Here is a 25,443-nt window from a genome sequence, read left to right as displayed (position 1 = left end):
AAAGATGAAGAATCAAGGCTCATATCGTTCAATTTTCTTTTATTATCACAGTAAATCAATCAAACGTATTTCTATGACAGAGTCCATGTCGGTGCAACTGACGAGTAATTTATTGGTAATATAATTCATCAGATTCTTTAAGTTCGCTGATAGCGGGCACAGGTTCGGCATCATCGTCAGGCAGACGCATGTCCTCCTTGCCATCCTTGTCGACAAATACGCCGATCATTCCTTTTTTAAATTTGAAACCTTCTTTAATGATAGCTTTCTTTGTATCCACCGTTTGTACGACACTCTTCAACGCGGCCTTTTTAAAGTCCAGTGCAGCATCAATCTTGTCCTTCAAGGCCTTCTGCTTTCCCTTCATCGTCTCATTGGCAAGATCCCCGATTTTTTTGAACATCTCGTTGGCATCTTTTTTAAACTGTGGAAAAAAGCGATTCTTAGTCGACAGATTCATCAGAATATCGCTCACACATGATAATTGATTATGGAAAGCCCTCTTTAGGGTGCCCTAAGCACCCTCACTATGATTTCTTGAGGAGTCTGAACATTGGGCAACGAAATACCTTTATAATCACAATAATCATAAAAAATAATGTCCAATAGAGATTTATAATTAAGGGAATGTTAAACTAATAATTTATAAAATATTCAAAGTGGATACATAAGGATAAGAATTAAATCTTATTTAATAAAAATCTAATCGCCAGGAATAATAGTATTTTTTAAATTTTCTTACATCAAATTTCGGTGCTGCGTGAACCACAACGCAGGCCAAAAGGGTAATGCACAAAATTTTGAAAACCATCTTCTACTGTTATTTGAAATCTTGTCTTTGACGTATAAGTGTTCACTAACGAAAAGAACATTCATATTGTCTATTTATATCAAAATTTGAGGATGTTTACGTGATGTAGAGTACAGTACGTGTGGGCAAATATTACCCTAATATTGCTTAGATAATTAGAACAAACGCATTTCTCTTGGATTGCATTAAACTAGATCAATTCAAACGGGTCAAGTGGGGGAGATGAATTCTACCAGTTTTATTATATTTGGATAGCAACGCTCGTTCATTATCAGTCGAATAAAAAGTCGCGTATGGCACTCCTCTGTCATTAACGTTATTTTTTGTATTTTTATGTTTATAGTGTTTATACTAGCGCACCAGAAAGTATTTCATGGTTTAAATTTCCATTGCTTTCTTATAACTCACCTGCTATTGCATCATTTCACTCCATTAAAATCACAACCAAATTAATATATGGCCTCATAGAGATTAGGGGGTCTTAAATTCAATTGTCATCTTTATAGTAGGCAAGAAATTCCGAAAAAAGAATGTTCCCAACTATTTTATTATCGGAAGACAAATTTTTGTAGAAATGCTCTTCCACGAGTAGTCGAAAAAATCAAAAGTTATGAGGTGTAAAAGTGAAATTCCTATTGTTTAAAGGGGAATTTCCAGGAGTTTGTGTACAACTTTTACAAAAATACAGAGGAAAAGCACTTTTTCCTAGAAAAACCAAAATTTTGTGGCTCAAGGGGAATACTATGGGACAAGGTGAGGATTTTCGAACCTAAGAAGCCGTTTTATCTGTGTAAAAAGCTGAGATGACAAAATTGTGTCGAAGACGTTAATTCACGAACAGTTAAAATTTCGGTGCTGGCACATACAAATTTTGGAATTTTCATTTTGGAATTTTTTCTTCGCACACAATGCTTGCGCAATATTTGTCCATATGTGGCCTACATGAAACCCGATTTTGAAGAAAATATAAATAGGGCTGCGACGACCTGATCTATCAGTTGACAGTTACTCTCTACCCGGAAGATTTCACGCAAAATAAAATGATGTATAAAGGACTATTCATTATACTTTTTGCTTGCGCTATTGATCAGGTCCTACCGATACCTCACGTAAGAAAATTTGATTTCTAAAAACCTCATATTTATTTTTCCGTTCCGTATTGCAAATGAGAATTCGTTTTTGTTCTAATTTCAGAAGCTAACAGTTCAAGGTGGATTATTCCAAAAAATTGGGGAAGCTGCTGTCAAGGTTTTCCAGGAGAAAGAAAAGCATGCTAAGGATACATTCAACTCGATGGTTGTGACGGGGAAAGTCATTTTCAACGCTACTAGACAATCATTAAACTCCACATTAACACTTGCGAAATTACCTTTCCGATTTGCATTAAAATTGTTTCGAAAAGGCCCCAAAAAATCAGTAGAAACCACGACCAAAAAGCCAGACGAGCCTCAAAATGACGTCACGACAATGCAACCAGAGCAGTCTACAAATGGCACCCCCATGGACAAGCCAGAAAAGCTCACAAAAAAAGTGTCCATTAAGCGTGCCGTGAAGCCTAGAAAAGAAATCCCGAGCAGAAAGCCAGAGAAGTTTATACATGAGTCCATAACCGAGCTTCCGCCCGTGCAGCTGGAGACGACAACAACTGGGATTTCGTCCGAACAGCTGGAGCAGACAACAAACCAAACCCGAACGAACCAGTCCGAAAATTTTACCAACTCCACGCCAGCCAGAAAAGCAGAAAAGTCAATAACTGAGGCTCCAATTAAACAGCTAGAGGATCCAGTAGGTAATCGTCTGGTTGAACAGTCAAAGAAACCCAACAATGAAATTCCTGCCAAACATCGAAAAAAGTTCAATGGGAAGATGCCGACGAAGCAGAGGGAGAAGTTTAAAAACAAGGTGTTGGCCAACCAGACGAAGACGCCTAATTTAAATGAAGTTTCAACGAAACAGCCATTCCAGCAGGAAACGACCGAGATTCCGTCCTCGCTGCCAGAAACAGCCACAAAGACCACATTGGAGCAGCTCGAAAAGGTGGTGCCAGTTAATCAGACAGAAGTACCTACCGAGGAATCACTCATTATGCACTCAGAGAAGCCAGTGAACGAGTCTACGAAACTGGGAGAGGAGCTTCTAACGGAGACATTGGAGGAATCAATGAATAAGACTCCAGCCAAGGTACCAGAGAAACCTCCCAACGATGTTCCAGTCACCAATTCCAGTTGGACAATCGACGAACTGATTGATGAAAAATTCTTAATTGACGAATCTGATGCGGATTTATTGTATTTACTTTTATCCAAATTCACGCGTCAAGAATAGCGACTGATTGGAATAATTTATTGTGATACTGATAAAAAATGATTGATATATGGCTAATATTTTCCTCGGTTGCTCTCAAGGCATTTGGGGTGGTCATATCAGAATTGCAAATGTTCTTGTTGCTATGTAAGTATTATTTTTTATATCCAGACGAATAAAACATTTTAATTTTTTTATGGCGTTGCTTTATTATCGAACACGGAGAAGGTAAGATGAAAGAAGATTGAAAAATTTGGGGTGGATTCAGGGGCTAATCAGGGAAAAATGAAGAATATGACTGATACTCACTCAACACAAAGGAAACTTCCAGGGTGGTCGACACCCATGCTCTTTCGGAGAGCCAAACTCAGCGTTACAAACAAAATTGTACATCTTTGATGTTATACTTCCAACGCTGAAGTTCGAAATATTTTTCCCGGAGTCGCACTTCGATTTATATTGACCCAATTGCTCGGAGTCATCGCTAAATATGTATCGCTAAACATACGATAACACGTGTCGGTAATTTGTCAAGAACAAACGCGTCAATAACAAACGCGCCAAAGTTATAGCAATAGTTCAGTCATCAACCCTAGTTGGACAATTGATGAATTTATTAATAAAATTTTTTGCGAAATGCCCGCGTCAAGAGTAACGCCTGATTCGAATAATTAATTGTAATACTGGCCAGAAATGTAAGCGCTTTTCATAATGAAGCAACTGTATCAAAAAAATTAAATGTTCAATTCATTTGGATATGAAAAAATAATACGTTTCTCTATGACGGAAGGGGGCGGGGGGCATGGGTGAGTCATATCTTTTTAATTGCCCAGCTGAGAGTGTGAAACTGTCCATCGGATAAATCACTGATGTCAAAACATTAAGTCGTTCGGCAATTTTTCTTCAACGATTGGAAAATTGTACAAAACGTAGAACCATTTTTTCAACTCAATTATGAAGCTGGAATGTTTCATTATGGGAATTAGGCAAGTGTCCTCGTTATGAGTCTAATGGTCTTATTAATGGAGCCTTTATTCTCCCTGACAAGTAGTGTCGTGGCACCTCTAACATTTTTTTTCATAGTCACTGTCATGTTGATATAGTATTTTCATGTATTAATAAGTTATCGGGAACTCATGTCATCGTATGTTTAAAATTGACAGCGCTAATAGTCTCTCATTCGGATCTATATAAGCTCGAGTACGAGCCAGGAGAAATCATAACAACTTCAACAGTGGAAATATTTCCTTTTATTCGTGCAATTTTATTTCTGCAGCTGCGATATGTCTTTCCTGAAAATATCCTTCTTCGTGATTGCTATTGGCATCGGATGTATTTCCTTAGCCCAGGGAACACCTGTACCTATGAATGGACAAGGGTGTCCTCCTGGTTGGAAGCTTCCTCTGTGTTAGGTGAGTATCACTCATATTCTGTATTTTTACATGATATTCAACTAATACTTGCACTGTCAATTCTATATGTGGCACATGGTAATTCTTTAGTACATTCACACCAGCTATCTGGCCTTAGCCAGAACGTGGCAGAAATTCCTTTTACCCATAAGTGATGACAAATGAAATTTTCAAAGAATCAAAAGATCTTTGTCTTTGTTTTATTAGGAACAGTTGAGTATCTGGGTCGAGTTCATGGTATAATCAAGGGTCTTTACATACGACGGACACCAACTGCATGAATAAAACAACCAGTCAGCATAATTTGTAACAATATCTTTATGAAAAAACTCTTATCAAAATCGTAGATACATAATGAACTGCCCATCGATCGATGAAAACAAATAAATTGGAATGTGAAAATTAAATAATGAATTTGTACATAAAATTTATGAAGTTCGATCATGAGAAATCATTAAATTCTGCTTATACAGAGGAACTACACTCTTCCACTAAAAAATGCAATTGGCAGTTTTTTTTCGTTTGTTCGCGTATTCCTTGAGTCATGGACTGCACCAGTCTTGAAATAGAGTATCAATATTAATAATCCCCAAAATAATAATTCACGTGGAATAATTCAATACCAAAAGTTTCTACAATTATCGGAAGAAAATGTAATAATGGAATGGATAGCCATTCCCTTGAGTAATAATTGGCTTCAACATAAATGTGATGCCGTCGATGTAATGTTATCACAGAAAAAGGTATTTTCCGAATAAACAATAATTGTAAAAAAAATACTTTGCAATAACCTTCTCATTCCATTTGTACCTTCCACGATTCTGTTTCTTTCAATTGTCTGAAGACAGAACCAGCTATCTCTCGTAAAATTCTGACCAGATCAGCGTGTAACAGTATCTTTCTTTCGAAATCCATACATATTCAGTAAACTCTGCTGAGAGTCAACCGAAGGTAGTTTCTTTGACGCTTGTAAACGCCTCGCGCCTTTCGATTTACTACTCTGTGAGTTCATTTTACTCTGCGAGTTGACTCTACGATTCAAAAAATGCGTCGTACTATCCCGGCTTTTGGTATTCGATCCATTGAAAAAATTGCTCCTCAGATTATTGACCGGCTCAGTAGTCCTGAAGAGCTCGAAGTCATCAGGACTTGGAGCCCGGTTATTTTTTTCAGCGGGACTCTTCAAACCGTATTTCTTGATCATAATGTTCAATCCTGACGTTCTCGTCTCAGCTATTGCAAAATTAGCAGCGAACTCTGAGGAAGAACAGTCCGGGCTGATGTTCTTTTCAGTCGTATCCTCCTTCATGTCAACACCGGAGTCTGTCCTCGATATAGAATTTTTCTCCGAAGGCTGGACTATCTCCTTCACCAAAACATTTACATTATCATCATTCTCCTTGCAAGAACCTTGACTGCAAGGTAGCTCTTCTTCGTCCTCAGGGCTCTCTGGGATTATCACATTGACTTTCGCTCCATCGATACTATTCCTAGGGGTTCGGTAATCATCGCCTCTTCTTCTCACCTCTTCGCGGCCTAAATTATTCTTCAACGGTTCATTCTCGCCCCTCATCTCTGCAATTATCACATTTTCCTTTATCTTTTCTGTGACTTCCAGGACTTGCGAAGACACCATCTCGTCATTAATTTCAGTGTAGATAGTCTCTGGTATTATCACATGATTCTGAAATCTTTCAGCCTCTGAATTGCGAGAAATGATCTCCTCCTGAGTCTCTGGAATGATGATACTTCTCCTGATATATTTCCTCTCAACATTCAGCCGTAAAACCGGAGATATTAATTCCTCCTGAGTCTCTGGGATTATCACATCTTCTTTATGTTCCCCACTGATGCCCGGTCCAGAAAAAAATTTACTCGCAGTGACAACTGTTTCATCCACAATTGTGGGGTGAAGAGCAATAATAGTGTGTTTAGGACGTCTTCGACCTCGTGGAACTAACGATGGGGAGGTTTCCGTGCCTGCTGACTTCTTTAAAAACGGATTGAATTTTCTCGGTGAAGCTGTGGGTGTTGAGAAGTTGTCATCGTTCTCACTCTTCTCTTCCTCCTGGTCCGGTTCTTTCTCACTACTCTTCATCATTTTGGTGTTTCCATACAGTTTGAATAAATCTTCCTTGCTTAATTCTCTATCCAAATGCTCAGAGGATCGTTTTACAGGACTAGAGCATGAACTTTTCGAATTTATTCGCTGCTTAGAAGGGCTGATCTTTCTCCTAACACTCTTGGTGTCCATCATGACACTCTTGCCAACTGTATCTGGCCAGTTGGTGGCTTCAGAAGGCGCAGGTTCTATTACAGGAGTTCTTACCTTGAAATTCTTGGACCAGATGCTCGAATGCTTCGCAGAAGGGGTCTCAAGCCAGCCATTTGTCTTCTTTTTTGGAGGCAATCGATGATCAGGATCGAAATCATTGACTTTCTTGAATCCAAAGGGATTGCAGTTGCCGAGAGCTAGTTGATAAGCCAAATCCTCGTCCACGGGCTCTCCAGCATGAATAAGTTGTTCTGGAGTCACCTCTGGAGGTACTGCACTCAGTCGCACTTGTTTTCTGCGCAAGGGACAGTAAACCAACTGATGTTTGAAAGTCACCAATGCTCTTACGAATGCCTCACGATATTCTTTGGTGATGACAACGTTTTTATTGATATATGTACTTAGACGACCCAGGGCATTGTAGATGTCTTCGTCGTTGTTTCGTTGGGCGAATTTCAGAGCTTTCGCAAGACCAACGCCTGGAAGAGATGAGAGATAGTCACAACCTGACAGAATGCACATGTGACGAAATTTATCAATGCTGAAGTCATCCTGACGAAGGCCCATCGAGAGGTACAGGCGGTCTTGCTCCACTAGTGTGCCGCACCCAAATTTATCCATTTTGAAGAGAATTTTCTTGCAACCGAAGAGGGTGAGATCACTATCCTCTGTTATGACAAAATCAGCTATTCCAGAGATATTCAGGTACGCCAATTGTGCATCAGCTTCGTAAGGGGCTACGATGCAGTCGATGTTCAATTCCTGACATTTCTTGATTACATTTAAAGCCATTTCATGGCTCACGTCAATTGCTCGTTTCAATAGGGTTTTTCCTTGCTCAACTTCACCCATCTTCATCAGCTCTGTAGCTCGCTTGCGGTTTGCATCTCTCTGTCTGTAGGGAGAATGAGAATAAAATGGAATAGTAATGAAATTCAGGGAAAGCAAAAACCATGAGGAATAAAAATTTAATATTCTTATACTTACTCTCTTCGTTTAAGCTCAGTTTCAGCTTTAGCGGGCAAGTGGCGGCCATCAAATACCAAAATAGGTTTTATTTTGAATTTTAATAACAGGGTAACGTAATTCATACAGTAAGTGACATATCTGAATCAACAGAGTACAGAATTAATAAACGATTTTGAATAGCCGAGTAGTTTCTGTCAATAATATCGGAGTTTCCTCTCGTTTCTTACCCATCAGTCTTCACTCCCATTGCCAATTTATCAGCACAAGTATAAACACCCTTGTGCAACCAACAATAAGTATCAACAGCAGCTGTCCCCCCAGAGAAATCCTGGAGGGACACTTTTTTTGCAGTTTTCTTTTCCAAAAATGGGAGTAAGCCAGTGATACCCATATTGCAAGTCTCTGACTTTCGTGCACACTTGACAAAGACTCTTGCTTTATTGTTGATACATTCTCTGAACCCTAATTATTCATTTAACTGGAAGTTTGTTCCACACCACTGCTACTTCCACTACTCGAGACGACACGTTTCGTTTTTTTTATTTAGAACGCTTTGCGAAACCAACTCTTATAAAAATATTTGTCTCTTTTGTATATTCTGTCAGTTGTGTACGTGAATAAACATTTAGGCGCGTAAAGACAACGTGTGACGTGATGAAGCCAAGAGGGAGCAACAGGGCGAATTTACAATACACCGGTCTTGCGACTGGAAGTTCATTTCTCCTTCGCAAAATTTCTGGCGACTGGAAATTCATTTCGCAAAATTTCGTAGCGATGGTGCATGAACTAGGACGTGCTTGTCGGTAAGGCATTCCCACGGAGTACGTTCCATGTAATTCGTGAGGTGATTTTCCTAGAGCAAAAATTCCAGGCTAGCCAGGTTCACCATGTTCTCCATGCTTTACCGACAGGCACGTTCTCCATCGTAGTTCACCCGCCACCGCTACGAAATTTTGCGGTTGAAGCCGCTCCATAAGCGTCAGCAATCGCCCCTATAATCTCTGATAGAATAGCTCTATTATTTCGGAATTCTTTTTTTTCGCGTCATCGAATAAATTGACATTAGCGTCCAATAAAAATACCAGCAAATTTAGTCTGAAAGGGGCAGCAAAAAAGGCAGAAGAATGTCAAACTACAAGGTAAACTACTTTTGATAATCAATGTAGACAAATAAAAATTTTAGAATTAACCTGAGGCAGATTACTGAGAGACATTCGATATACCGATATTTCATTGTCCTCAGCCAAATGAATCCAAGAGGGAGGAATTCAGGAGATATTTAGAGCGTGCTGGCGTGCTCGATGCTTTCACGAAGGTCCTCGTAATGCTGTACGAAGAACCTGAGAAGCCTGACGATGCTTTAGAGTATCCTTTATCATTCAATATTTCCAAGAATCAAATTATTTTTCTAACAGCCATTCCACTACTTTCCATCCCAAAATAGAAGGATTTTGATGTATTGAACTTATTGAAAAACTCAGATTCATTCGTAAATACCTCGGAGGAATAACTGAGGCGACTGTCGAGGTGGAGGGGCTCCAGAAGAAATTAGAGGACGTCGAGGCTGAGAACAGAGAACTTAAAGCAAAACTAGCTAAACTGGACCTCAATGGTGACGAATAGACTGACTAAAAATCTAAATGCGACAACTCAACCATTCCGCCTAGTCTTATTTTTAAACTCGAATGGTCCATCGAACTTTGTGCCTTAATAGTATTAAAGTCCACTTATTTAGAAATTTCCCCATGAGATTCCAAAATTTATGATAAGTAAAATTCGTACACACATTAAGCAATCGATTTGCTCAAATTACTAGCTTCTCATTGGGAAATTAGGTGTCCTCAGACGAGAGAAAGTACAAAGTGTTGAAGTTTATTAACGTTGATAAATATATATGAACTGGCCAATTATTATGAAATTATTATAAAATGACATATAAATAAATTTTCATATTAAGAGTGTAAAGTTTTTGAATTTCATTCAAATTATTCCATAATACAGTGCATGAGAATTTAGACAGTTGAATATTTATCATAAATTTTATGTCGCCTTTGCTGCTTGTCTTCTCTTAACGTCCCAATTATAAACACGCGCCATATTAACTTCAGTTGTTGTGAACTGATCTCTCACAAAGTCCAAATCGTGGTCAACATGATTGAGATTTTTTTTAGCAGAGTCGATGTTCTTTACCATCAGATCTTGGGCGTCGTCCAGGGTGTACTCCAGCATAACGTTAGCCCCTAACCAAAGGCACACCTTTTCCGTGGGTGGTACTATAGCTTTTGCAAACACCTGATCAGACAGTAGGAATTGCGTCTCCATGGCATGACTACTGTCCTTCTCGGCTTGCAGTTTTTTAATCATCTCCAAAGATCTTTCCAATTCGGGAATTTGGGACTTTAGTCTACGTCTCTTGTTCGCCAGGTTATACTCCATGAATTTGTACTTGCTGTGATTCTCATCAAGTTTTTTTAAGACTTTATCGACTTCCGTATTGTCGGGCTGAGCCATAAATGCATCAACATCTTCCTGCAAGGAAGTGAGATCGAATGAGAGTTTCTGGTTTTGATAAGGAAGCATTCATACAGGGAGAAATTGTCTCAATTTGATTCGGTGGAATCAAATGATGAATATTTCGTGTCATTCAAATTACATTTTACACAAAAAAAAAATGTTTAGTGGTTCAACGTCGAGATTCACATTCAGACCTTTAAAACTCATATAATAAAATAAAGTTAGAAGGTTCAGAGATTTCGGATGAACTAGAGCTCGAAAGAAAGATTATCGTTGTAGTATCAATAAATGGGAATGCGTTTAAAGGGCATCAGTAAAAATAAATTAATGGATTCTATGGATGACAATAAAATAAAAATTCTTATCACTGATCACATCGATGACATGAGTCTGATATTCATGCCCATATTTGGCGCACAACACAATTGTAACCACAAACTTTTGACACATGACCTGGAGATGGCTCAATGATGTTAGACATGACCATGAAAATACTGTACCACAAATTGTGCCTCCGGGATGCCACTGTATGACTTTTTCTGGTCATTCAGCTCGGATTCTATTTTATTGTCGCCTTCCTCCATCTTGAAACGCTTCTTCAACTTCGTTGTTACAAAATCACCCGGTGAGTATGAGGACACGTGCAGACTAGGTGGAGAATAGAAATCATTGGCAAAGTTAAAATGATGATTATTAATTATGAACAGGGCTACAAACAGAGTCAATACATGTACAATGATCTACGAACGATGTACAATTATGTACATTACTTAGTTTTCCCATTTTCAACCCCTCGTAGTCCAAACACATTGGGGTTCAATCAACAACACAAAATGTACATGTCGGAGTTGTCTCAAGCGACCGATAAAACAGCTCGCTGTGGAAAATATAGTGTGGGTGTGAGATCGGATGCGCGGCGCGTATTAGTGCTGCGCATTCGGAGATTTAAACTGCTGTATTCTGAAAATGCAGAACGAGCTAAAAAAATTGTCTGCAACAACTTCCATTGGATATTGATAAAATGACAACTATCAAAGTTCTTCGAATGATTTTTTTAGGACACGAGTAGAAAGATTTCATCACTCACTTATTGAAGTATCATTGAAAAATCAAATTTGGGGAAATGTCAATAACACGCGGTCGTTTGATTATCGATAAACTCTTGACAAGTCAATCACCTAGATACATATATATCACATGTACATAATCCCCGGTCTAGAATTCATGGCTAGGAATTTACAAACTATATTTAGTTATTCCAATACTAAAACGATGAGCTCCCAATATAGGTCAGTTCGTCTAAATAAGGGCCTGATTCAAGGTAAAGTTCTGATGACATTAATTCAAGAGCAAATAATGATATCGTTACTATGCGTTAAGATGCGCAAGCCGCAGTCGAAGGAAATTCAGGCCACACTGAAATGTAGTAAAAAAAATATAAATAATATTTAAAAAATTACATTTAAATTATCCTGCAGTATCCCATCCTGATGATGTTTCAGGGAATATTAATTAGTGGACAGTAACAAAAATGACGAAATACGAAATGGATCTAGAGCACGTGAATGTAATTCAACTTTTCGTATCTGGGGGACCGAATTATCGTATTGACAAAGCCCAAATTTTGGAGGGCATGTAAACTCAAAAATATTACGCTACAGACTACATGTTACGTTAAAACTATCATCGAAGAATGTTCTTGATTTCATTACCAGTGTGTTTGCCCAATGTTTGTTCATATTTGACCCACATCTTGAATTTTCATATAAATATGAATCGGTTCAGGATTGTTCTATCAGTCAACGGTTATTCACTAAACAGATTTTACGTAGCAGAAGAAGATGGCTATTAAATTATTGTGTCTCACCCTCATCGCCTGCACTTTGGTGCATGCAGCACCGAAACACAGCGTAAGAAAACAAATTTTAATATTTCCAAAAACATATTTTCCCTAAAAAGTGGCAAATAAGTATTAAAGTAGCAAAATTAAGACTTCTGACACTTGAGGACCACAAAATTATGCCAATTTTCCACTAATATTTTTTAAATTGCACAACGATTATATAATTAATAATTATATCCGTCTTTAATGAAGAAATTATTTATTCCAGTTACTGGGGGGCAATCCTGAGAAGATAATCGACCAAATCACACAACTTGCCTTCGATAACATGGATCAATATGCCGTGAGTTATGAAACCAAAGTTGATACCGGTGTCGATGCTGCAAAGGCCGTGGTCGATGCTGGAGGACAAATAGTGAAGACTAACATGATACTTTCCAAGCTGCCCATCCGAGTACTCTTGAAGATCCTTATGTCAAAGAAGAACAATACCGCACAAGAGGATAGTAATGATGAGAGCTTGAATTTCGTTCGTAGTGATAAGGCTCCAGAATCTTCGACCCAGCAGCCCACGAAGGTCACACCCGGCACCCAATGAATTCTCCGATAAATTTCAGTGATTAATTTAATTAAAAATTTATTGCCATGTCAGTATGATTGTTATATCGTTGTGAGAATACAAAATGATTAGCTGACTAATTATCCATCGTTTCATTCGATTCCTATTCTACTCAATCCTTTCAGACTAAATGTTTATAATTTTTTATCGCACCGCGTGAAAAGAGTATATTCTGCCTCGAGGGCGGAAAGTCATGTTTTCCCGCCTGAGGATAATTCATGACAAACGCATGAGGATGTTTGTTTAGAGATCACGTGACAAAGTGCTCCCCTTGTTCTTCGCAAAAAGTGAGGTTATGTCACTCTCATGGATGCGGAAGTGCTCCTGTCGCGCAACGTAAACAATCGATTGACAATCATGAGTACCCGGGTGAAAAAAAAATTGACCACTGTTGAAAACAAAAGCACTGGTACCCTGGTGAATATAAAAGTACGAAAAAGACTCCACAGTTCGAACATAATAAATAAAAACGGGGCTGGAATCTCCCAAAGGTGAAGATGAGGAAACCAATCGACTGGACAACAACAACGGGATTCCAGAGATCCCGGAGAAGACATTGGAGTTCCTGGAGGATAAATGGACGCAAGTACTGGGAGTAAAAAGTAAGTCTTCCAGTTTTTCTCTTCCAAGTATTTTTTTATCTCATTTATTTCTTTGTTTTCAATTTACAATTGATCATCACCCGAAGGCCAATTCAGCCAACTTTTAATTTTATTTTGAACAAGTAAAATATAGAAATCGCTGCATACCTTAAAAATAACTATGACAGCATTAGGCTATTCGCATTCCCTACCAATTTTTCCCGATTTTCCATCTGATCCTAAAAAAGTACCGTGAGTGATAAAAATTACATCTAACTTGAAATTAATCAGTTTCTCAAGTACAGACTGTCTGCTGTTATTGCCCTGCTTTGTTCCGTCGAACTTTCGTCGGAGTGATTAAGAGCGCAAAATGTATTATCCATTTAAAGTAGGCTATGCTCATTACAATGACTAAGTACTAGGTGGCACGAAATCCTCGAGATTGCAGTTAGTTGATTTCCATTCTCCTAAAGTTGGAATTTGCGCCACACTCCACGCTATCAATTTCAGAAAGTACTTGATCCATATTGAATTTAGATGGTGTTTTAGCAAGATTTCATATAAAGTCTAACAAACCATGGGCCAAAGTTGAAACATTAATAAATCATGCACTGGACGTCCTTTGCGTTTATTTGACATTTCGACATGAAACAAAACAGCTTCGATATGCGTTAACGAATTAAAAACCACAATAATTATAACTATTCAAAGCACAAATAATATTAACAAATGGTAAAAGCCAAGTTAGGTCACATTATCATTTACAATCCTCTATTCCCTTTAGCAAGCCGTACAGGAAAATGCGCGCCCAACAGACGTTAAAGTAATACCAAAAGCACAGACTCATTTGCCTTAAGCCACACGCGATTTTAGACTGAAGGAAATGGCAATATTCAAATGGTTCTGACACGCTATAATCCTTACCCCATCAGTAAGCCTGTAACGGACGCTCTGCATCCATTTGCACTCGAGTTCTTGTCGAACCCAATAAATTCGGTTTCAATACTTTCACCCCTTGGTAGACACCGGCACGAATCAATTTTGGTTTAATCGAACGGGCGTTGAGAGAGGGGCAGGATTCCGATCCATTTCCGTAGCATGAAAGTTTTCAATTCTTGAATAAAACTAGAGGCGGCTAGAGAAATCTATCGCTAAGTGTCATGTAACAGACGATAGACCAACTAATTGTGTAGAATTCCTGCAATGATTCCTCCATATGCTGTACGACATGAGTCGATCTAAATTTCAGATGTGGTCGTGATGGATAGGTAATCCGCGAGGAATCAGGTGATTTTCGCATATGTATAATTGTAATTTCAAAAACAATTAGATATTCTGAGGCCGTCGGGTGGTGCCTGATGTTAGCATTTTTTTACTTGGAGGAAAGAGAGAGCAGAATCCTTAAAAATTGTTGTCAATAATTTATTTATGTTTTTTCCCTTAGATACACTCAACACCAATTGGATGCCTGGGGATTACCTTGTGAGCAGGAGAATTTTGAAGAGATAGAACTCAGGTTCCAACGCTCCGTGAACATGTTTTTTATTAATGACGACGAGTTCGATCATCAGAGGAATTAAAAAAAAATACTTTTCCAATTGAAGTATCTAGACGGCTACAGTAGGTACAGGACCAGATAATGCCTAAAATTACCTGAGATTCGACGTTGCGGGAAGTAGAGTAATTTCGACAATGATTCGGTCAGAATAACATGGATAGCAGTTCCCTGCAGAGGTGGACCAATCTAGGATTAAGGTAGACATTTTAACGATGACACCAATTTCCAACGTTTTGCGAAGTTAGTACTGTTGAAAGAAATATATTTGCGGAACAATTATTAGACCCGGTGACATTTAAAATTTGTCACATGATAACGACTGCGAATATTCTCAAAACTTTCAACCAAAGAATTTCCATTAGTTGAAACTGGATTTTTTCATCGTAAAACTTGTGACCAACTTAATGGTTATTCTGCTAATTTTTTATTTACCGCATTACATCGATTACTGCGACACCTGCGTCCGCAAAAATATAGTTTCCGTTCATTGACATTATCACGCGATTTACGTCTAGGCCTGGAAAACTTGGGAATAAGTCATCTCACATACTTTCCTCCTGAATTTCTCAGCTGTAATACTTCTTCCCCCCTTTGAATTCTTCAATAGTTATAATGAACAACAATAGTGATACTGCGAGAGCCAAAATGGCTTGAGTTTTATTCATAAAACTAAATTTATGTTTTATGTCATTAAGAAAAGAGTTCACACGAACATCCCTTTCCTAGTTCATGTACTGCGATGCGGGGGAGAGGGTATAAACTGATGTGGTGGCATGCGCGACGGTCACAGGGATTGTACAGTTGTAGATCGCATGTCACAAAACCAGTAGATACCTCGCGTCCGCTTGCCGCGACGGGCATCAGTATATATTTTTCATTTTTCATCGTACACTCAACCGAGAATTTCTTTACTTCAGTAAAAATTTTTAGTTGTGTTCAGCGAATCAAAATTTTTTTATTTCCAACATTATAAACGGATTCCATCATTCCAGAAGTCTACATGACTTGAAAATTTTTTAAATAGTCTTTCCTCATGAACTGATGAATTGAAAGGAAAGAAATGGAAAACAGTAATGGAAACAATGCAAATAAAAACCCCTAATTAATTATTCACAAGTCGTTGAAAGCCCAAAACATTTCGGTAAATTATACGACAGTGAAAGACGAATTTTATCTGTTATGATACTCAACTATTGAACTGCGGTGGATCAGATGATTAGCAGTTGGAGTAGCTTGTGGAAGCTCCCAGATTGACAATGTCACCGATATGGTCATCTTCGGAATCTCCCATATCAGTGCGGACCATTTGGGTGGATGGAGTGCGACATGCGATATTAAATCATGACGATCCAATCTTAACCCGTCAACGATCGTCTCAACCGTCAATGCCGTCTACAAAATCGAATTCCTACCCAATTAAATACGTTGGAAAACCAAAGAGCTCGGACCGCTGTTTCGTCAACTTCCACGTGGTTGTGCACAAAAAAGACGTTAAGGTCGAGAGGAAGCATGTGATTCGACGACAATCAGCACCAATACGCCGCATCGAAACGTCAAAATCATTGAATTTGGAGCTGAATGGCATTCTACACATGGGGGGTAATAAAAAGACGGATTCTGATAGGAGCAGTCCAGTGCGATATATGGAAAAAATTGAGGATTTAAATTATAATTACATGAGCAATGATTTGGACAGAAATTGTGTGATGATTTCAAATGTGTTGGAGCATATTCATGATAGTAATGAACATTCTAATCCGTTATCTGAACGAGTGCTGCAGTGGATGGACTTATCAGGATGTGCGAAAACTCATAGTGAGAAAAAACAAATTCACAATAAAAATGATAAGAAAAATTGTAAATCTGTTGTTCAAGCTAAAGTCTGTTCATTTCGAAGGCAAAATTCTGCTGTTTTTCGTGATGTAGTAACTGCTCAGCATTACAAATTGTCTGGAAAAAAATCTGAAGATTCTATAACCGAAGTTGAGAGTGAGAACAATGAAAACTTGATTGAAGAATTGAAGATTGATGTCTCCGAAGGAACGTCTAATGATTTTCAGTCTAGGAAGTCATCGCAATCGGGGTGGACACCTCTGGACAAACCACAACTGCATATTTTTATGCCGGATATTGATTCTAGTAGAGAAGACACATCTGCCCAGCACTCTACGATACAGGATGAGACTTTGGAGCAGAACATAATGAATTGAGTGGACAATTGTAATATTATTATTGAACGATTTATTCCGGATGATCAGTTAATATTTTAATTACTGTTAATAATCTCAAACTGGATCGTTTATCGAGGTACATTATTTTCCAGGAAAATAAAGCGATGAATTGTATGGAGAAGAATAGAGAAATAAAAATCAGTGACTTCAATTGATTTGTGTTACGATTATTCAAGATAGGTAATAATATATTCCGCAACAAGTGCGGTAAAAATTTTCTGATGAGTATAAGAGTTGGTAACCGAGCGACAAGCGAGTTCTGCAATATGAATAAAAGGTGATTCAATGTACGGCCCCCAGATGAAGCTGGCATCTTTTTCTTTAGTATGAGTCAGCTATCGATCCGCCACCTGCAGCTGACCTCCAGAATTTCCAGCCACCATCTCACCCCATTGGTCGAGAGTGGCCAAATGAGATTCTCTCTAGGAAATTTTTTTTTGATGAATTTTAGAACGCAACGGGACAAAGGACGCCTGAACGTACGCAAGCAAGCGACGCCATGTTCATTTGTCAACGGACTCTACAACGCATCGGGCTGCAAATGTGACATTGCGAACGATTTTCAATTGAAAAAAAAAACTAAAGTGATTATTAACGAGCGATTTGTACAGTTTAATGGAATAAAGTAAAAATGTCGGCAGAATTGAAAAAGAGAAATCGGGAGGAATATGAGATGCAATTGTTCGGCTTTCACTCGAGAATAGTTTATGATACTCGTAAGACGCCGAGAAACTTATCTGATTTTATTTCACCCATATTTTCCCTTGATCTTTTTTACCCTTCCAGATTTATTCCATCCCCTGGATCTTTTTATTTTCAGATTATGGTTTTTTAAGTTTTTGTTTTGATTGTTGGACGCGTGAGCTCTAGTGTCATGTGTAATTAGAATCATGACTAGAGTCACACTCGTCCAATGATTGGAATTATTTTCTCCACTTGTTTATTAATTTTATATGATTTTTATTACATTATTTAATAAATTATCCTTTTCCACTCCTGCTCTAATTCCCAAAAATATTCCAATGAAATGAGTACATTTTTTCCTTAACTTCCGGATGCTTTTACAATGCCTGCTCATCTGGAACCTCTCAATTTACAGTACTGTCCCTGATTGAAGACGAGATCAAATCAAAATGCCAACAACTCACAGAAACAATCAAAGACAAATATAAGCCTGATGAGGAGGGCCTGAAGATACTACTGAGGGATGGAAAAAAATTGACAAAGTGTTATTATCGTGCAACTAGAACTCATTTGCCAGCGCTCGAGGTTACTAACTTTTGACCCAACTTATTGACATTTTTCACTCTCATTTTCTTACATAACGTCCCATCGATACAATAATCACGGGTTAAATTCACATGTCTGAATGATTTTTGTACAGAATTGCGTGAATAGGATTATTTGTGTCCCTTCGCATGTGCTGCTGGATGAGGATAAGGTACAGGCTGTACAATACAGTGATACAGAATTCAGAGAGAAGCATGAAAGGCTGGAAAACTTACACAAAAGATTGAAAAAGGTGAAGTTCAACATTAACAAATGCTGGAAAAATTCGTTATTTAAATTTATTCATTGCAAATGTAGGATCCATAATTGTCGAATTATTTAATTTTTGATTCAAAGATAATTCGAAAAAAAAAATTAAATTAAAAATTATATCAGGTTTTTCCCCAAGAGATGATGTCAAGATGAAATTGAAGCATTAAAATTAATGAATAATTTTTCTGCAGGCTGTAACATTTAATACGACCCTCAAAGACGAGCTAGAAGTAGCCACTGATCTTGAAAACAAATTAGAAGACGTTAATAAGCTGTGCAAAATCATCGAAGATGCTTCTCAGGTGCCAGACACCAGTAGAACCATAATAAAACTCATTGAGAATTACCAAGACCTAGTGCGACAGCTTAGGAGTGTGCAGGACCCACCTGGAATTTACCTGAGACGAGAGTACCACGAACCCCTCCAGGACCTCGACATCGATCTCCTTCCATAGACTGAATCTACAGCAAAAAAGCCTTAAAAAAACAATTGTAAATTTGTACATAACTAAATCTATCATATTATTAACGTCTTTATAAAGTCAAAAACTAATGTAGAAGATTTTCAATTGCCTTTTCAATAAAATTCTGTGGCACGTTTCTCAGAAATTAAAATTGATCCATTTCGATTTGTCTTCAAAACTGAATGTTTTTCAGGTTCGACGAAAGTAAAGTAACTAAAATAGTATTTTGCCCCACTCCAAGTGATAAAACTATAAAGCTTTCAAGTATTTTTTTGTGCCAATTTGCGTGGACAATTACCCAGAAATCGCCAACGAACATGTTCTAATTATTTCTCCTTGATGTTTACTTTTTGGTTACAATGTAGCAAAAGTGTTTGCTTGTATTATGTTCCGAGAAATCGTGGGGACAAGGAGAGCTCCCGTTGGACGAGCTGGATGGTAACACGATGGGGGGATTCTTGGGATTCGAAATCGAAGTAAAGCTTGGGTATCAACTTCATTTCAACTTCAGTAGGGTCCTCATCCCGAGAAGCATAACATCACAGTGTTCGGGTATTCTTCTACACTTTTGATGGTCCTTCAATAGTTTCAAATCACCAGAAGACGATTTTTAACTTAATTAATAAATAATCATCAACATTGGATCGCCATAATTTGGTTGTGATAAATTTCAAAGGAAAAAATTACGCCGAAGTGAAGTTATGGAAATTTTGAAAATGAACCAGGACGTTCCAGAAAAGCCTGTAGATGACTATCGAATCACGGCCCGTCTCCTTGACCTGATGAAGCAGACGCACTACGAGCTCATCCAAGAGAACGGCCAGCGTCGTCTCACCGCCCCGGAGTTAACATCAGACCTGAGGAGCAGCATGAAAGGTGCTGAAGTGTTCGTTGGTCGCCTGCCGAGGGACTGTTACGAGGACGAAATAATGCCAGTGCTGGATCGCGCCGGAAGACTCTTGGAGCTTCGTCTGATGCTCGACTTCTCTGGGACAACGAGAGGGTACGCATTCGCCCTCTTCGAGAGCTCTAGAGTGGCTCGCAGGGCCTGTGAATTGCTAGATGGCTACGAGATTCGTCCGGGGCACAGGATCGGCGTCGTCAAGTCCATCGACAACTGTCGACTCTTCTTCGGGGGTGTCCCCAAGGACAAGACCAAGGCGGAATTCGCGGAGGACCTGGGGAAGTTTCTCGACGGTATCTTGGATGTTTATCTGTACCCGAATGCACAGGATCGCACGCAAAATCGAGGATTCATCTTCGTGGAGTTCAAGGATCATCGGTCTGCTGCTATGGCCAGGCGCCAGCTCATGCCTGGGCGAATCACTCTATGGGATCACGAGGTTGCTGTCGATTGGGCTGATCCAGAGCCTGGGGATCCGGTTGATGAGGATGTAATGGAGACGGTGAGTAACGAAAATTTAAGGAAAAAATGGTTCCTTAAATATTGTGATGAAGGAAGAGAAGGGACAATTGAGTTTCAATATTTTATGAAAACTGAATTGAATAAAACAATTTAATTCCTAATTATTTGTTTATGAATCTGATTGTTCAGGTAACTGCTCTTTTCGTTCGTAATCTACCAATTGAGACTGCTCATCACAAGATTCGAGACATTTTCCAGAAAACAACTGGAATTCCAATCTTGAAATTCAAGAAGATCAATCACTTTGCATTTATTCACTATGAAACTCGTGAATTGGCTCAGAAGGTTCTTGAGATTATGAGTCGTAAGTAATTTTATTTCTTTGGAATAACAATGAATTTGTCAGATTATTAAAAATTCTTCATTTATACTCAAATCGATTACAATCCCATGCAAAATCATTTATTTGTCGAATTTTCCTCTCCCATAACTTTATACAGCTATTTCCTTTGATTCGACAGAACCTGGAGGGATTGCTGCACAAAACGAGTGGGAAATTCGCTGGGCAAAGCCGATTAGTTCATCAAAAATCCTCGAGAGACAGCGTTCCATCCACGAGGCAGTCCAAGCCTCCCTCAATCAGAATCTCAAGCCTCCAGTCTATGTCCCACCAAAGGGCAACAGCAAACGCAATAAAAAGAAGACCAGCAAGCAACAGGTGGAGGCACCCCGAGAGATCCCCTGCGAGATCAGACACGCTTTTCAAGAAGTCGACAGAACTGTCTCCTCTGAAAGTCCACGATCTGGTCCTGGACTACTCTCGCTGGGCGTACCAATGCAAAATCCTGATTTACTGGATTTCAAGAAGCTTCTCGAGCACTTTGTAATGAGAAACTTGGGGGCGCACTGCCAGTTTCGTTGTACGCAGGTGTACACACCCCCAGGATATATCTGCACGGTAAATATCCGATTTTCTTAATTGTGTGAAGTCAGAGAACATTTGAAAAATGGAAAAATTTGACAATTTTTGGCAAATTTGATTTCAATTCCAGGTTTCAATCGTCCATGAGGAGCACATTCTGTACGAATTTCAAGGTGATGTCATGATCACCCAAGCCCTGGCGATGGATTTAACAGCTCGAAATGCCTACTATCGACTCAGCAGTGATTTTGGAGAGTTACCAGCGTATCCAGTACCAGTTTATTCACCAGCAGCCTGTCACCCAAATAGGGCCCAGCCTTGCCACTAATCTGATTTTTTCGTATTCATAATGCCGAGGTTTTTATAATTTTTAGTTTAATATTTTCTACTCTTTTATAATTCGTTTTTTATAACGTTTTCACGATGAGAAAGGTATATTCATTCTGATAATTTTAGTGGGAGGGATATCATCCCTCTGCAGAGAGAAATGATTTGATTTCGTGAATGTTGAGGTGGGAAGGACAGGGGCTGAAGTCCCAAAAATTTAAGGGCTTCGTCTGCAAATATTTTTGAAGGAAATAGGTTGAAAGAATGTGAATTATCAATATTTATTATAATTTTGCGGACCAGTTATTTGCTAAGTTCTCGAACTAAAATATCTAGCCACCTGTCCACGCCTTCGATAACTCTATTTATGCGATTTCGCCAGTGATAATCTCAGACTGATTTCTAGTTAATGACAATCATTATAATTATTTGTCTAATCATTGACCTTCTTGAATGAGTCTGAAAATGCTGCTTTATTAATTCGAAAATACTTAATATTTTATCACATATAATACCACAAGTGGTTCAAAATTATCGAATATTTCCCGATAGATTCGTTGCAAACAAATGAAGGAGTCAAGTTTTTCAGGCTAAAAAATCACGAGTGCGAAGCACGAGTGATTTTTCCTGAAAAACTTGACGACTTCATTTGTATGCAGGGAACCTAGAGGGAAATATTCTATAATTTTGAAGCTCGAGTGGTATTCAGGGGATTATTTTTCCTATCCAAATTTCGGCCAAGGGAATTGTGCCATGACATGAAAAGAGGTTTATTTGGTTAAGTGTCGTTTGTTTACCAAAATATTCAAAAAATTATCGCTGATATTCGAGGTAGGCTATACAAAATATCAACAAATGGTGCAATTCTATTGGCTGAAATTTGGGTGGGAAAAATAATCACTAACATTCCGCGTAGGAGAAATTACAATTTTTTCTTAAAAAAAATTTCCATTGGTTCCACTCAGCACTGATGTTGTCGGCAATAAACACATCCACTATTTATAACAATGGCAATAGTAAATCAATCCAAAGTATACAAGGACCACACTAGCACTCTGATTTTTTCTTGGCATTCGTTAGTTGTGTGAGATAAAACCTCTCGAATATTCTATTTCAGTCGTGTGCAATCCCTTAGCTGCTGGGACTTGTACAAAAATCGTTTGACCCCTAACATAACTAATTGAAACCAGTACAGCATACATTTGTACTTTAATGAATTAAACGAAAGAAGTGGGACAGTCGATCTAGTTATTGTGCACTTGCAAATGTGCTATGCCAAATGGAACTGCTTTATCAGTGAATTTCCATTCATTCATTAATTTTTGTGCTTGAAAGTTCTAATTCCCACGTTAGCACTGATTATTCCATTATTCCGAGCAATGTTGATCAATTAATGGCACCATTTTATCGCAAACTAGTGCAGCAAATTGAATTCGTCCCAAAATCTAATTCAAGAATTCATGATACTGGATGTATGCCAACCAAAATTCACAAAATTTTACTGAAGTATCGCGAAATCGTAGGAATACTTTTGTCCTTTTTTTATGAATTTCACACAAATATTCATTGAAAGTCTGACAACTTATGCTTACTCTCAAGTGTCTTTCGTAGTTTATTTTCACTCAAGAATCAAAATGTAAAGAATTTTGGAAAATTCCAGCACTATCCATCAAAAAATGTCGAGTATTTCTCACACTGAAAAATAGAGTGGGCAATTATGTTCAATTTTCTCATTGATTTATTTTCGCTTGAAATTCCCATGCCCCCATTAACACCAATTATGCCGACATTCAGGACGATTTTATCAAATTAATAACATAATTTGCGCACTCTCCTAAGGATTTTCGTACGTCTACCATTATACCAGAGGACTTAATTGAATTCGTCCCAATATCTAATTCAGGAATTTATGATTCTGCTGCACGCCAAGCGAGCCATAACCAAGTGCACGTGTACTCATGCACAACAAGTGGGTGTAGGTGCTTCCACGCGTTGAATTATACCAGGGTGTGGCATTCACAACATCACAACGGCTCTTTTGTCTCATCGAAAGCTGACAGAGACTTGAAGACTCAGTATGAATATTCATGAGGTTTTGGAAGGAGTAAAAATGAAAATGAGTGTCTATTGATACCTCTCAATAAGCTGGTATGAATAACTTCCTTTCAAGTAGATTTTCCGACGTAAAGAGCAGATTAGCACGCGAGTCTTGAAGCATCATCTCGAAATATCGGCCAACGACAAAGTGGACTTTGATTCATTACAAGTTCGGTTACAATTATTCGAGTACTACGTTGTAAATCTTTTGTTACATCACAGTGCCGGGTATTTCCTGGTTAACATTGAGCGAAAACAACGATTAATCATCTCGGATTGAAATTGATACGGTTTAATTTGTTCGGGGATTCAGGGCCAATCGATTAGTCTCACTTACGGTTGAAAAATTCTAGCCAAAAAGGGTCTTAAGGAGCAACAGAAGGCAGACTTATTAATATTTTTGAAGTCCCAACACATTGATCCTCATCATCACCTCCTACAAATTAACGTGCCTTCTCAATCAATAATTAGGAATGATATGTCTTATCTTATCCCCGAAAATGGTCAAATTTTTGTATCTTAATTAAACGTTAATTTCGTGATTTAATTCATAGATCACCGTAACTGCAATTAACTGATTCAGAATAAGCTCAAATGCATGGGAAATCGCACTCCGGTCGCCCACGCTAGCGAGTCATCCGCCTGACTGTTTCCAAATATTGATTTATTCCTTCATCGCCTGCAGAAATAATATTCATTATAACTCAAATGACAACGGACCGCCGAGCACATATTTTTTATGAATTTCCATTTCAATTTTTTCGAGAATAATCATCAGGAACTTTACTTATTTACATAATTTCCCTAATAATACAGTGACAATTTGAATGTTTTTCCTTCATGTTTGTTATCATTTGTGTTGCAAGAAAAAATTGTCTGCATATCTCACACCGAAAAATAGAGTTGGCAGCTGTCCGATTTGTTCATTCCGATACGAAAATAAACTTCGATAGGAAAGTTTCGATCACCCAAACTTCCGTTCAGGCGTCAATTCTCATTAATTCCAATTTCACCCACTTGTTCATTTATTCAATTAAACAAAGGTAATATTTATACTCCAGTTATCAGCCTTCGCGAAAAAAATTGTGACCTGTGTATGAATGAATCACCGGTGTGCGTGCATGAGTCATTGACGGGAGCACTACGATGTAGAGTGAATTTATCGAAGGCCACCGACGATCCTCTAGCTCTGAGTGCAGCAGCACTCAGTGCTAAATGTCTCGTCATCAGCAGTTTTTTTTCTCTCTTCATTTTTACCACAAAGACCTTCAGTACTGAATTAAACAATGAGATCGATCACCTGCTGTTTCGCTTCAATATTTTATCAATTAGTTCTGATTCTTTAACACTTTACTCACGTAATTTCATCCTCCAAAACGATAGTCCATTTAAACAGTAGAATGTCCGCATTGTTTATAAATGAATGAGTTGATTCTTATTGTGACTTGATATTTTTTTATTGCCCACTGATTACCCAGATGGTGATGAATATTCACTGACGTTCTATAACCATATGCCAGTTGCAAAATTACAGTTCAAGGCTTCCGAGATGTTGATTAGAAACGATACAATGAGGGAGAACTGAAATACCACGTGTATTTCTCACTA

The 25,443-nt window shown here is 38.3% G+C and overlaps 7 protein-coding genes and 2 long non-coding RNA genes across 10 annotated transcripts; 5 read left to right on the top strand and 4 right to left on the bottom strand.

Moving 5' to 3' along the window:
• Positions 1–22: 22 nt before the first annotated feature.
• On the bottom strand, positions 23–8,636 carry LOC135164328 (exonuclease 1). Its single transcript, XM_064124575.1, has 4 exons — positions 7,999–8,636; positions 7,790–7,909; positions 3,425–7,697; positions 23–424 (listed from the first exon to the last, which is right to left on the bottom strand). Exons 1-3 carry the CDS (start codon positions 8,160–8,162, stop codon positions 5,408–5,410), a joined length of 2,574 nt encoding a protein of 857 aa, XP_063980645.1. The 5' UTR covers positions 8,163–8,636; the 3' UTR covers positions 23–424; positions 3,425–5,407.
• Positions 1,733–3,136, top strand: LOC135164783 (probable replication factor C subunit 1). The gene is made up of 2 exons (XM_064125454.1): positions 1,733–1,920; positions 2,006–3,136. Exons 1-2 carry the CDS (start codon positions 1,852–1,854, stop codon positions 3,134–3,136), a joined length of 1,200 nt encoding a protein of 399 aa, XP_063981524.1. The 5' UTR covers positions 1,733–1,851.
• Positions 8,637–8,751: 115 nt separating the features above from the next.
• On the top strand, positions 8,752–9,960 carry LOC135164354 (c-Myc-binding protein-like). Its single transcript, XM_064124618.1, has 3 exons — positions 8,752–8,910; positions 9,015–9,136; positions 9,253–9,960. Exons 1-3 carry the CDS (start codon positions 8,896–8,898, stop codon positions 9,392–9,394), a joined length of 279 nt encoding a protein of 92 aa, XP_063980688.1. The 5' UTR covers positions 8,752–8,895; the 3' UTR covers positions 9,395–9,960.
• Mgr (merry-go-round) lies at positions 9,716–14,272 on the bottom strand. Its single transcript, XM_064124606.1, has 3 exons — positions 14,253–14,272; positions 10,786–10,933; positions 9,716–10,300 (listed from the first exon to the last, which is right to left on the bottom strand). Exons 1-3 carry the CDS (start codon positions 14,255–14,257, stop codon positions 9,812–9,814), a joined length of 642 nt encoding a protein of 213 aa, XP_063980676.1. The 5' UTR covers positions 14,258–14,272; the 3' UTR covers positions 9,716–9,811.
• Positions 13,034–17,390, top strand: LOC135164339 (uncharacterized). Of its 2 annotated transcripts, none has more exons than XM_064124598.1 (3): positions 13,034–13,349; positions 14,773–15,083; positions 16,099–17,390. In XM_064124598.1, exon 3 carries the CDS (start codon positions 16,143–16,145, stop codon positions 17,094–17,096), a length of 954 nt encoding a protein of 317 aa, XP_063980668.1. In that variant the 5' UTR covers positions 13,034–13,349; positions 14,773–15,083; positions 16,099–16,142; the 3' UTR covers positions 17,097–17,390. The 2 variants fall into 2 exon arrangements, with proteins under 2 accessions (XP_063980668.1, XP_063980669.1); XM_064124599.1 differs by lacking the exon at positions 13,034–13,349 and adding an exon at positions 14,390–14,615.
• On the bottom strand, positions 13,357–14,241 carry LOC135164355 (uncharacterized). Its single transcript, XR_010299277.1, has 2 exons — positions 13,905–14,241; positions 13,357–13,825 (listed from the first exon to the last, which is right to left on the bottom strand). It is a non-coding gene; the product is annotated as an uncharacterized LOC135164355 (long non-coding RNA).
• A 217-nt stretch (positions 17,391–17,607) lies between the features above and the next one.
• Positions 17,608–19,274, top strand: LOC135164345 (uncharacterized). The gene is made up of 4 exons (XM_064124605.1): positions 17,608–17,833; positions 18,217–18,386; positions 18,502–18,639; positions 18,851–19,274. Exons 1-4 carry the CDS (start codon positions 17,749–17,751, stop codon positions 19,112–19,114), a joined length of 657 nt encoding a protein of 218 aa, XP_063980675.1. The 5' UTR covers positions 17,608–17,748; the 3' UTR covers positions 19,115–19,274.
• Positions 19,275–19,337: 63 nt separating this feature from the next.
• On the top strand, positions 19,338–22,044 carry LOC135164332 (probable RNA-binding protein 46). The gene is made up of 4 exons (XM_064124583.1): positions 19,338–20,529; positions 20,679–20,853; positions 21,011–21,447; positions 21,542–22,044. Exons 1-4 carry the CDS (start codon positions 19,825–19,827, stop codon positions 21,737–21,739), a joined length of 1,515 nt encoding a protein of 504 aa, XP_063980653.1. The 5' UTR covers positions 19,338–19,824; the 3' UTR covers positions 21,740–22,044.
• Positions 22,045–22,634: 590 nt separating this feature from the next.
• On the bottom strand, positions 22,635–25,205 carry LOC135164356 (uncharacterized). The gene is made up of 2 exons (XR_010299278.1): positions 24,173–25,205; positions 22,635–24,070 (listed from the first exon to the last, which is right to left on the bottom strand). It is a non-coding gene; the product is annotated as an uncharacterized LOC135164356 (long non-coding RNA).
• Positions 25,206–25,443: the final 238 nt, after the last annotated feature.

The sequence above is a fragment of the Diachasmimorpha longicaudata genome, chromosome 7 (assembly GCF_034640455.1).
Source record: "Diachasmimorpha longicaudata isolate KC_UGA_2023 chromosome 7, iyDiaLong2, whole genome shotgun sequence".
NCBI classification, from domain to species: Eukaryota; Metazoa; Arthropoda; class Insecta; order Hymenoptera; family Braconidae; genus Diachasmimorpha; species Diachasmimorpha longicaudata.
The sequence above is the reverse complement of the archived record's forward strand: the minus strand, read 5'-3'. Positions and strand labels throughout refer to the sequence as shown.

Excerpts from the sequence above, each read along its gene's own strand:
- LOC135164783 (XM_064125454.1), top strand. The coding sequence starts at position 1,852 with ATGATGTATAAAGGACTATTCATTATACTTTTTGCTTGCGCTATTGAT. Across the intron at positions 1,921-2,005 it reads AGGTCCTACCGATACCTCAC|AAGCTAACAGTTCAAGGTGG; the intron begins GTAAGAAAATTT and ends TTCTAATTTCAG.
- LOC135164328 (XM_064124575.1), bottom strand. The coding sequence starts at position 8,162 with ATGGGTATCACTGGCTTACTCCCATTTTTGGAAAAGAAAACTGCAAAA. Across the intron at positions 7,910-7,998 it reads ATGGGAGTGAAGACTGATGG|ATATGTCACTTACTGTATGA; the intron begins GTAAGAAACGAG and ends CTGTTGATTCAG. Across the intron at positions 7,698-7,789 it reads ACTGAGCTTAAACGAAGAGA|ACAGAGAGATGCAAACCGCA; the intron begins GTAAGTATAAGA and ends TTCTCCCTACAG.
- LOC135164354 (XM_064124618.1), top strand. Across the intron at positions 9,137-9,252 it reads AAGCCTGACGATGCTTTAGA|ATTCATTCGTAAATACCTCG; the intron begins GTATCCTTTATC and ends TGAAAAACTCAG.
- Mgr (XM_064124606.1), bottom strand. Across the intron at positions 10,301-10,785 it reads TCCCGGAGGCACAATTTGTG|GAAGATGTTGATGCATTTAT; the intron begins GTACAGTATTTT and ends ACTTCCTTGCAG.
- LOC135164339 (XM_064124598.1), top strand. The coding sequence starts at position 16,143 with ATGTCACCGATATGGTCATCTTCGGAATCTCCCATATCAGTGCGGACC.
- LOC135164345 (XM_064124605.1), top strand. The coding sequence starts at position 17,749 with ATGTCGGCAGAATTGAAAAAGAGAAATCGGGAGGAATATGAGATGCAA. Across the intron at positions 17,834-18,216 it reads GAGAATAGTTTATGATACTC|TACTGTCCCTGATTGAAGAC; the intron begins GTAAGACGCCGA and ends CTCAATTTACAG. Across the intron at positions 18,640-18,850 it reads TACACAAAAGATTGAAAAAG|GCTGTAACATTTAATACGAC; the intron begins GTGAAGTTCAAC and ends ATTTTTCTGCAG.
- LOC135164332 (XM_064124583.1), top strand. The coding sequence starts at position 19,825 with ATGGAAATTTTGAAAATGAACCAGGACGTTCCAGAAAAGCCTGTAGAT. Across the intron at positions 20,530-20,678 it reads ATGAGGATGTAATGGAGACG|GTAACTGCTCTTTTCGTTCG; the intron begins GTGAGTAACGAA and ends CTGATTGTTCAG. Across the intron at positions 21,448-21,541 it reads CCCCAGGATATATCTGCACG|GTTTCAATCGTCCATGAGGA; the intron begins GTAAATATCCGA and ends TTTCAATTCCAG.